Below are 10954 nucleotides of genomic sequence, written 5' to 3'. Positions count from 1 at the left end.
ATTGCTGTGAGACTAGTCCAACATTGACCCAGTGCCATGTCAATATCTTTGATGAAGCGTTATTCCAAGAATGTAGGGGCCACCTGAGGCTGTCTGGCAAATCCCGATGATGGAGATTGGAAGGGTCCCTTCAAATATTGGCTATAAATATGAGGGAACGCCCCTTCGAATCTCAGTTTCACAATCAACAACATCCTATCAGAGTTATTCTTCAAGAGAAAACTTTGCCTGCTTTTCCCTCCTTGTTTACGTTCTCTCATACTTTAGGCCTTGGCGTTACAGCGGTTGGAATCAGCCATGGAAAAGAACTATGGTGCTGAATGTTACAATGAGGAGTTGCCTCAAAATGTCCGAGCAACCATTATACGGCGCACATTTGATCGCAACGGCTGCCATCTGAGATGAGCTATCAAATGCTGCTTGCTCTAATGCTCTAAAGATACTCATTGGTCTACTAATCTTTGCCTTTGCTTACCTTGCCATCTAATTGAACAAAGAGCATGACTTAGTGCAAATCCACGAATATGAGACCCACGGCAACGTAGTCAGCAAGCGAGAAATTCCCTGGTTCCTTGGAGCAGCATTCTGGGTCACGAACCAAGTCTTCGTGTTCCACGGCCTAGCGATGAGCTGTAAGTCCTTCACAGATAGTGCCCGCAACGCAGCTATGTGCGTCTGGGGCACTATCTTAACAGTGGTGACTTTTAACAGCACTGTGTCCCATGGAGCCACAATGGGGAAGATTACCCATGACAAAATGGCCCAGAACGGCGTCACTATCGGAAACTGGAAGCGGGATAAAATTATCTCTGAGGCTGAAGTTTAGATAAGTGAGCTATTCCAGCTTCCCATTATTCTGGATAGGTTCGCCCCGAATCACCACCCCAAGATTACGTGCATGAAACTTGCCAAGGGTACTATATAACTTGTGTTTCACTTCTACAATCTCCAGAACATCAGCATACATCTTACCATGACAGTATTTGAAGAGAACCATACAGTTATATTCCTTGGATTTAGATACAAGAGTAACTAACAATGGCAGGCTTGGAAAGCGCGAACACTATAAGAATAAGTACTTTACCAGATGGTGGCATCCATTTCACCGATCGTTTTAACGATATGCAGAACACATATCTGCTCAATATGTACTCGGATTACCAGCAGATGGATAGAGATATTCAATGGTACTTCCCGGATTTGCAGAATATTTGGCGAGCGGAGATTCAGATCTATGACTCCGAGAAGAGGCGACTGTTAGCTCCGGGTCAATTGCTGCTCTCAGGGAAAGTGATCATGCTAGTAGCATTAGTGTGATGCCGGGTTTTCCTTCCAATATCCAAGCCACGTCTGAATATGAGAGAGCATAAGGTGGACGATATCACTATGATGGCCATTTGTAAAAGTGGAATACGGAGACTCTATGGGGTGGTCGAAATACTCTGGGTACCGCTGTGAACCTATAAAATAGATTTTATTCGTACCGTACTTGGATACACACTATGGCAAGTACTCACCGGTGGTGATCTTGCCTATTGATCAGTAGCTTACAAGTGGCTAATCTGTGTATTTTGTAACACAAAGCATTAGAAAAGCTCTGATTCCAGTATTCGATTGTTTGAACTATATATGTTACAGCAATGGGAAGACCTCATAATATCACATAATTCGAGGATCTATCTTCTTCAGAGTCGAAGCTCTTAGAAAAGAGCATAACTGATGCCCACAGAAGAGGATGCCATTTTCTTGCTAAGGTTTACTTTGTAGTTCTTCGGTCAACAAGGTAAAAGTTGATCTTGGGACAGGATTATTAGATCGTGCTCGCGGATATATGAAATTGATATGAGTGTTTGAGACAAATTACGTGTTGCGATAGCTGACAGCGGCTGTACCACCCAACTACTAACCGGCCAGCGTGTGGCTTATGCGTGGTCAAAAGGTCGCTGGGTACTGGGGATCAATGCTGCACCCGGCCGGACCTTTCGTGTGGGTGTCTTTTAGAGGGGGTTAGTATGCTCGGTAAGAATAGAAGTCCATTTGTTTGTCTTTGACTGTCAACTATTACAAAGCAGACTAGAAGGGCTTGATCATCGAGGAAACCGCAGTGTGGAATCAGCAGACAGTCCACGGATTTACATGACAGGTTAAACACCGCTAGCTATGTTATTCTCCCCATCATGATCCATGCTATCAGCGTCAACTCTAGGGCTGGACACAATGCCTCCAGGAAACACAACGGTCACCGTAGAAAATCCAACGATCCCTTCTTCTCTTCCCACAAAGCCCACCTTCTCATTCGTGCCAGCCTTGATAGATACTCGCGATTTATTCAAGGATAGAATACGAGCCACAGACGTCTTCAACGCATCGCGATGTGGACCAATCTTGGGCTTCTCGCAAACCAATGTGACGTCCACGTGGGTGATGACCCCACCAGCCTCAATCACAAGCCTCCTAGCATGTTGAACGAATTGAACGGATGAAGCGCCTTTCCAACAAGGATCCGAGGGTGAGAAATGGCTACCAATGTCATCGGCGCCAATAGTACCTAACAGTGCGTTGGTTACAGCGTGCAGGCCTACATCGGCGTCCGAGTGGCCAAGCAGCCCGGAAGTGTGAGGCAGCTTGACACCGCAGAGGGTAATTTCGGTAGCTGAGATTAGTCGATGAGTGTCGTAGCCATGCCCTACACGAACGTCAGGAATAGATAATCCTGGTGGTGGCAGGGACCTTGCTAGCAGGATGCGTTCTGCTTGTTCAAAGTCTGACGGGTAGGTGAGTTTCATGTTTCTCTCCTCGCCTGGCAAAACTCGAACGGGCAGCCCGGCCTGTTCGAAGAGGGAGGCATCATCTGTGTATCCGGCCTGCCCACAGAGAGCAAATTGCTTGTGAACTTTGAGCGCCTCGCGGAGAGTAAACGCTTGCGGCGTCTGAGCGCGATAAAGACCGTCGCGTGGTACCGTACCTGTGATCTGTCCACACTCGTTGACAGACTTCACAGTGTCAGACACTCGGATCGCAAGAATGAAGCCGACATCAGGCTCCTTGCTCAGTGCATCTCGAATTTTATCCAATAGCGAAGCCGAGAGAAAAGGTCTGGCAGCGTCATGAATCAGAACATGCGAAGGGGGATGTTCAAGTGAGGCCAGAAACTCCAGCCCCTTAAGCGTAGAAAGCTGTCGCGTGTCTCCACCAACTGTTTCGTACGTCCGCGAATCACGGTCCGGAATGGCATGCGCAAGGGATTGTGCGTCGTTCCTGTTCCGCACGATCACAACGGGGTGGTTGGGGTCCCAATTCCGGAAAAGTCGTACAACACGAGAGATGACAGTCTCACCGGCGATTTGTCTATATACCTTGGACCCCAGCGAATTTCCTGCTCGTGTGCTCGTTCCAGCGGCCAGGAGCACGGTACCAAACGTGGGTTGTGCCGAAGACATTGGATCTCACTGCGAATGTTCTTCCAGGGGTGATTCTATCGCTTGGAAACAGTTGTGGATACTCGCTTAAGAGGTAAGAGGGAGTTTTGGAGGGAGTTATATTCATTCTGTCGCATATTAATATAGTTTCCTCAGCTACCAGACGCGCTATCTTACCCAAAAGCGGAATGCGAAGCCCGGACTGCAAGGAATATATATCATCACCTTCATGTAACCTGCATGAAAGCCACCAGGCTTTACACTTGAATGTGCATAAGACCTTCTTCTGTCTTTGCTCGGTATTCTACGCGTAGACCTCTCTCTCCTGGAAACCCCGTCTCACAACTATCCCATCATGGGTTCATGAGATCTATCGACCTCTGCAGTTCATCAAGCTATGCTACCGAATTACGAGACAGAAATATAGGGTTACCCCACCATTACGCCCAGCCACCTACCGATCTACATTGAGTCGTCTAATCGAGTACTAGACCCTGGAGCGGTTCCCCACAGAAGCATGTAACGTGAGGGGATCTGCAGATTTCGATAGGTATCATGGTGGACATTGGTGGGAATCCATTTTCTAAAAAGCTGAGGACTGAGCGTAGCCATATCATTAGCTGAATCACTCACCGCAAATTCTACTACTGTTAAACCCATGCAATGGTGCCATACATGCATCGTATTTGCGATCTGTGCCCAAGCTAGGATGGTGGGCGGACTGTCGCGTGCCTACCTGCTCTGTTTACTATCTTCCATATCGCTATCTCACTAGATCAACTTCAGCTTATATTGGAATATATCATTTGCAATGACCATCCCAGGCTTTAATCCCATCACCCTCAAAATCCCCGCCAAGCTAAACCTCTACCTCCACGCCGGCGCACTCCGCAAAGATGGATACCACGATGTCACCATGGTATATCAAGCTATCTCTCTCTATGACACCATGACCATAAGTTCCTCTATAGAGCCCCACACAGACTTCACAATGGCAGTTACAGGAATCGATAGCGATCGCATTCCCGTTGATGCGCGCAATCTCGTAATCAAAGCCGCGAAACGCCTCGCCGGTCACATCGGCATCACAAACGCCACCCTGCACTTCGACCTAGTCAAGTCCATCCCTACTGAGGCCGGACTGGGCGGAGGAAGTGCTGATGCTGCAGCTGCCTTGATCGGATGTAATTATCTTTGGAATACAGGGCTGAATGAGACGCAGTTAATGGAGATCGGGGCTCAAATCGGAGAAGACGTCCCGTTTTTCATTCGGGGCTTGGTCGGGATAGGTACGGGCTATCGTCGTCCTGTGGTTCCTGTGGATGTTGATCCCAAATCTATGAGGACGTGGTACTGGGTGCTTGGTATCATGCCACGGGGGCTATCGACGAAGCTGGTCTTCGAGAAGTCAGATGAATTCATTGATAGGAGGGTCCGACGTGGGGAAGTAATATCTAGCCAGAGCGAGCAACTTGCGAAATGTTTAAAGGTCGACTGGGGCAATACACCGTTTCAACTTCTGGTACCTGAGTTAGCGAATAATCTCCAGGAGGTGGCTGAAGAATTAGACCCTGATATTGAGGTGGCTTTACAGGCAGGGAGGGAAGCTGGTGTGATCGTTAGCTTGATGGCGGGGACAGGAACAACGTGCTTGTTTCTGGCAATGGATGAGGGACACGCGGAGGCTTTGGTTGGTGCTTTGACTGAGAGGGGAATATTCAGAAGGGTTGTTAGGGCTGTTGGGCCGGTGGAAGGTGTTCGGATTATAAGATAAGTATTGTGAAGGCCCGGTATGATATTAGATATTAGACTGGCATTGCAAGGCCATTGCAAACCCCTAGACATTGTATCGTTTCCTGCGAGCATGACCCAATCAACTACTCTAAGGGTACAATGTAGCCCTATGTCTTCTAGCAGCATTGCTCTGAGCTCGACCAAGGTGGGGTGGTGAGAACCCGCTGAAGCCTCCAAATCGCAAATTCCGTTCACCTGTAGGGCAGTCCGTAGGATATTTCACAAATCTAATCCTACCTATAAATGCGTGATATATACGTGACACGAGTGTGTGGATTTTGTCTAAACCATTGGACCACAGCTTCCCCTTTTCATTGTCCTACTACACGTGCAGGGTTATATTAAGGAACTCACAAATGTACCCAATAACTCTGGTGGCGTACGATCGCTGAGCACTGCTGGCGAAATAATACACTGCGAACTTCCCCGTCGTGGGTCCTTTAGATCTACAGAAGATTATCTTCTATCATATAAGAATGAGGGCGTCCCTCTGATCCACCAAATTTATCTCTTTAGCAAGCTAGTATTGTCACATATGGATTGGGATCTCCTCGAAAATCGTGTTACATCCGAAACTGGATTCAGTGGCAGGGGTAATTGACTGGGAACGAGCAGCCTTCTTTCCAGAGGGAGGGAGGCGTATCCATCGAATGTGCCGTCAGTAGCAGGGGCGGGAGACACTCTTTGGTGGGATACAATTTCCGCTAGAAGGCTAGGTCGTCATATGGAATCAATCTACTTATGTATGAGCTTTCCATATGTGAGAGTGATGTCGATTAGGCCCTCTGGAATTTCGTGCCCAGCTTCCTAATTCGGCACGCGAAGACAGTCCTACTTGATTAAAGATGTAATGGAGACTGTTTCGTTTAAAATTCCTGTCTATCATGAGGATAATCGGTGTGGATATGCCCGGACTTTGGAGGACACGTAGAGGTGTGGAATTGATACCTTAGCAGCAACATAGATCGTTCACTTTCCGCATTCTATATAGCCTTAGCATTGTGTTTACTTCCGTCGTACGATGTAATCATTTATTCATAGATCCTAACAGAGCACTTAGGAAGTTATATATTTTGTTACTATAACAATTTGGCTAACCAAAGATAATATATGCTTACGTAAGATAAATATGTTAGTTACGGCCGAGGGTTCGGAGGTAACGGAGCGACATCCCGTCAGCACTTCATCTCTACATCTCCATTAGAAATTTACTGAGGGCATAAACAAATGGACCGTCTCTCTCAGCCGACTCGAAAACGCCGACGACCGGCTTACTCATGCACCGAGTGTCGTCGTCGTAAAGTGCGATGCGACCGGAACCAACCTTGCAACCAGTGTACCGGGCACGATGTGGCTTTCGCCTGCACGTATGAGGAACACCCCCGTAGTCTCGCTGTAGGGCAGCAAAAAAGACAAATACAGAGGACTCCGGAGGAGCTCCCCTCCCCTGATACGTCCCTACACAGCTCAGCCACCTCGAACCAGATCCGGGGCACTGTATCAAAGACTAGGGTTTTTGGCCGCGGGCATTGGATGAACACCGTTGCTAGGGTAGAGTGCTCCGATGTGGCTTGATGTGGCCTCTTGCTGACAGCCCTTAAAGGTGGAAGAATTGACTAGCCTGCAGCCCATCGGGGAGTTCTATGATGCGATTTTTCAGGCGACAAATCATGGCCCTCAGGACAAGATTGCAGAGAAAGTCAACCAGTGTAAACAGCTGTCTCGGGATGTCAAGAACAAACGCCCAAGTCGCGGATGCCTCCCAGCTGATCTCCCTCGATCCTTTCCTGGCCACCAGGTAATGGGCGAACTCATCGAGCTCTATTTCGCTACCTTTGAGTCCTGCTACCGTATTCTTAATCGCCCCTCGTTTCAGAAAGAATATGAGGGCTATATCAATGATTCGGAACCGCCGAAGAGCCCCTTTATGCTACAGCTTCTTCTTGTGATGGTTCTAGCAAGTACGATACATGGCGATGCTAATATCCGTAGCCAGATAATGACAAAAAGCTCGACCTGGATCCATATTGCTCAGTCATGGCTTTCTGCGCCGTTGGAAAAGGATCGCTTGACGCTAGAGGGTATTCAAACCAATTGCTTGCTACTTCTTGCCCGCCAGGTGACTCGAATAGGAGCCGACTTGGTTTGGATCTCGGCGGGCTCACTTATCAGAATGGCCATGCAGATGGGCTTACATCAGGACCCTGACTATCTTGAAGAGATGAGTAGGCAGCAAGAGGATATTCGACGGCGACTATGGTACACCATCCTAGAAATGAACGTACAGACGGCGTTAGATTCGGGCATGTTGCCCATGATAACGGACACGGACTATAATACCCACCCGCCGTCCAATGTCAGTGACAATGACCTGGAAGGTACAATGCGCGAGCAATCTCAAGAGGGGGGTCATTCGAATCATGTGTCATTCCAGTCATTGCTGGCAGACTCTCTTTCTCTCAGACTGCGCGCTACCAGAGTCATAAACAGTCTACAAGATGAACCACCATACGACCAGGTTCTAGCGCTCGGAAATGAGCTCGCATCGGCTTGTAGCAATGCTACCATTGCGATTGAGCAGGCCTCCACTACGGATTGTGGGCGCTCTGTAGGATTTGCATCCAGCTTTTGCAACCACCTCCTTCGTCGTTTCCCTTTGTGCCTCCATTACCAATATGCGGTGAAGGCTAAGAAAAGTCCGATTTACAGCTACTCCCAGAAGGTCTGTCTCGAAGCCGCTCAGGATCTAGTTTTATTCCTTGAAGACGATCAGTACTATCGCCTTCTCCTCACCGGTGGTGGCATGTTTCGTGATATTATCACGCGGGGGGCGTTGCTCCTGTTTCTAGAACTAAACCCAGAGCCCCAAGAAGACAATTCCAGTTTTGCGAGGCGACGGAGGCGCGCTCGTCAAGAACCACTGCTTCAAGATGCTAGGCGCGTTGTACAATACGCAAAAGACAGAATGCGGCACGGCGAAACGAACGTGAAAGTATATGTATGCCTTAGTATGATGATGGCCCAGGCGGAGTCTCATCTGGATGGACTGCCTCCAAAAGAGGCCATTTCGAAGGCTCTGCATGATAGTCTAGACATATGCCATAGACTTTTGGAGCAGAGGGTCGCTGATGCCTGCACAAGTCCCACAGATCCTGTTCTCGAGTCTTGGGCATCAAGCGGCATGGTAATACCTGCGTTGGCAGATCTTGATGCTGATTTTGACTTCTTGGATGGCGAGAACCTTGACATGGGCTTCTTAGAAAACCTTTCGAATACGTGGTAGGGTGGAAACACATGTTAGTATTTGATGAAGGCATTTTAAGTTGGGGTAATGTTAACACATTTGGGTTAACTAGGTAGGCCAAGTTACTTGATTATCTCCTTATCGTGGTTCTACTAAGGAAAGCCCCAACATTTGCCTCTGTCAACAAGAGATGCAACCTAGATCTATACATGACCATATGGTATTCCTAGCTTTTATATCAAGTAGACTCTGTGTAAGCACATTGGCGAGGACTACTAGGCAATTATGTAACTGATTAACAATATTGTTTCGACATTCTCATTCATGAACCTTCCCCTAATAAGGGTTTCAGAGGAACAAAAAATGTAGATAGTTGAGGACAAAGTATTGCTAACGCAACGAGAACTCGCCTTTTCTATACAAGGGATTTTGATAAAAAAAGTATAATCATTAACAGCAGGAATCTAACCTGGAATAAGAACACAATGGGGGAGGACACTGGCGAAAAACTGCATTCTTATCCATTCTCAACCGGAAACAAAATCCATGTCTTTGTACACCGGAAGCATCCAACCCTTGGTGTCTTCGCGCAAAATATATTTGGCGAGCAAGTCGAGCCTTAGAAGAGAAGTAACCCAGAATAAGATATACATCATTTGAACTGCTATGGGTGACGATGGAAATTTACTCATGTAGTCCTCACTGTCCGTGAGTCCTCTTTGGACTGTATTGATGAACGGTCTGAGCTTTCCCTCGTACGTAGCCAACGCAGTCGTGATGCTGTCCTTGGAGCCCGCGGCGTTTAGGTCATCTCCTTTGACACTCATGCCACAGTGTCTCAAAATCTCACCAGCCAGAACGTAGGCGCCAGCCATAGCACAGGTGGTGCCCATGCCTGTCATGGCAGTCGGACAGTAGGCGGCATCCCCTAGTAGAGCGATACGGCCACAGGACCAATGGTCCATCGTAACAACGGCCATCCGCTCGCAATAGAAGTCGTCAGCATTGGCCAACCCCTTGAGAATTTCGTTCGTCTTCCACCCGGTGCCACTGAACGCCTCCGCCAGCCCTTGCTTTTCGTCATCAATATCGCCCTTGCTGGCACTCCTAAGCCGCTGCGAGGTATTTGGATTGCAAAACATATACGCCTGGTACTTGTCGGGGTGACCTCGACGAGTCATAATGCCTTTGCTCCCTGGAGCCATAAAGATGGTGGCGTTGTATCCCTCACCGTCCGTGACAGGCTCCCGAATCGTAAAATAACCCGCATATGCACCCAGAGGGTGAACGGGGTCTGCCACATCGGGGCCGAGGATCATCTTCCGCATATGAGACCCGGCACCATCCGCCCCTACAACAAGATCGAACCTCTCCCTGCTCCCATCAGAGAGGTGTACTTCCGCGTATTCCTCTGTCTGCGAAATATCCCTTACGTACATCCCGAACCGATACCTGACCCGGTCCTTACAATGGTCGTATAGAAGCTGACACAAATCGCCTCTCATGATTTCAAAATCGGTAGTAAAGCTCTGCAATCCTTTCCCAGACCGGTTGGCCGGGATGTATCCCCAGCTTCTGCCCTTCCTATCGACAAGCTGCAGACCTTGTTCGGGGACTGAACGAGCGCGAAAGGCTTCCTCGAGGCCCATTCTTCGCATAGCCTGGATCCCAGGTCCTCGAAGGTCTACCTGTAGTCCTGTGACGCGAAGACCTGGAAAACGTTCGATGACGGTGGTTTCATGGCCGAGCTTTGAGAGCCAGAATGCGAGGGCGTTACCGGCGATGCCAGCGCCGCAGACGAGGACTTTCAGTTGGGCCATTGTTTAAGTAGATGCAAAGGATTGAAAAATATTAATAAGGATACTACAATGCTCAAGAGGGTCACAATGATGCGCATTTTAAGTTGACTTCGGACTTCTACCGGATATATCGTTTTGGATGATGCCTGACGTCCGTGGACCGATATGGCCGATACAACCGACATCCCCGAGAGCGCATTCTACGAACTACCAATACTTAATTACTGGTACTCCAGGCCAAAGGTTACAGGTTCTAAACGGCGATGATGATCTACTTGGACGATCTAAAGATCTGTATTCTATTACCACTGTCGCTTATCCCCCCAAAAGGCCAGGGATTCTCACTGATAATCTGGAATACCTCTCCATCAACACGGGAGTCAGAGTCCGTAAGAGGCGCTTTACCCCATGCTTTAAGTAGAGCATAGGCGGCGAGGAGGTGCGATCAGTTACATTGTTCAAATAGACAAAGTCATAAATGTTCTCGCCGTCACCCATAAGGTACAGGGCCAGCCTTGACGCGCGGAGGAGACCTTTTTACCCAGGCCATGGATACAGCGATCACCAAAGGTATAGCACGGGAGAGCAGGTCAGAACCCCGTCTTTGCGATTTGCGGCGAGCACAGTCTCCTCTGCATTGCTTTTCTCAAAATATAAATCCGCTTCCGCCAAGCCTTGAGTTGATGGTAAAGAAATTT

At 48.4% G+C, this 10954-nt stretch overlaps 5 protein-coding genes across 5 annotated transcripts; 2 read left to right on the top strand and 3 right to left on the bottom strand.

The window, feature by feature from the left end:
* Positions 1-2144: 2144 nt before the first annotated feature.
* On the bottom strand, positions 2145-3440 carry BDW43DRAFT_312812 (YgbB family-domain-containing protein; the record flags this gene model as incomplete). The annotated part of the gene is made up of 1 exon (XM_032047445.1): positions 2145-3440. The coding sequence occupies one exon, from the start codon at positions 3438-3440 to the stop codon at positions 2145-2147; it is 1296 nt and encodes a 431-aa protein (XP_031898424.1).
* A 790-nt stretch (positions 3441-4230) lies between these two features.
* BDW43DRAFT_312811 (4-diphosphocytidyl-2-C-methyl-D-erythritol kinase) lies at positions 4231-5193 on the top strand (the record flags this gene model as incomplete). Its single annotated transcript, XM_032047444.1, has 1 exon — positions 4231-5193. The coding sequence occupies one exon, from the start codon at positions 4231-4233 to the stop codon at positions 5191-5193; it is 963 nt and encodes a 320-aa protein (XP_031898423.1).
* A 1247-nt stretch (positions 5194-6440) lies between these two features.
* BDW43DRAFT_301546 (transcription factor domain-containing protein) lies at positions 6441-8587 on the top strand (the record flags this gene model as incomplete). Its single annotated transcript, XM_032045066.1, has 3 exons — positions 6441-6764; positions 6874-8397; positions 8570-8587. The coding sequence occupies 3 exons, from the start codon at positions 6441-6443 to the stop codon at positions 8585-8587; spliced, it is 1866 nt and encodes a 621-aa protein (XP_031898422.1).
* A 329-nt stretch (positions 8588-8916) lies between these two features.
* BDW43DRAFT_320644 (uncharacterized protein) lies at positions 8917-10277 on the bottom strand (the record flags this gene model as incomplete). Its single annotated transcript, XM_032049121.1, has 1 exon — positions 8917-10277. The coding sequence occupies one exon, from the start codon at positions 10275-10277 to the stop codon at positions 8985-8987; it is 1293 nt and encodes a 430-aa protein (XP_031898421.1). The 3' UTR covers positions 8917-8984.
* Positions 10278-10570: 293 nt separating this feature from the next.
* Positions 10571-10907, bottom strand: BDW43DRAFT_281883 (uncharacterized protein; the record flags this gene model as incomplete). Its single annotated transcript, XM_032042566.1, has 1 exon — positions 10571-10907. Exon 1 carries the CDS (start codon positions 10752-10754, stop codon positions 10572-10574), a length of 183 nt encoding a protein of 60 aa, XP_031898420.1. The 5' UTR covers positions 10755-10907.
* Between the last annotated feature and the right edge of the window lie 47 nt (positions 10908-10954).

This window comes from Aspergillus alliaceus (assembly GCF_009176365.1).
Source record: "Aspergillus alliaceus strain CBS 536.65 unplaced genomic scaffold BDW43scaffold_33, whole genome shotgun sequence".
NCBI lineage: Eukaryota > Fungi > Ascomycota > Eurotiomycetes > Eurotiales > Aspergillaceae > Aspergillus > Aspergillus alliaceus.
The sequence above is the reverse complement of the archived record's forward strand: the minus strand, read 5'-3'. Positions and strand labels throughout refer to the sequence as shown.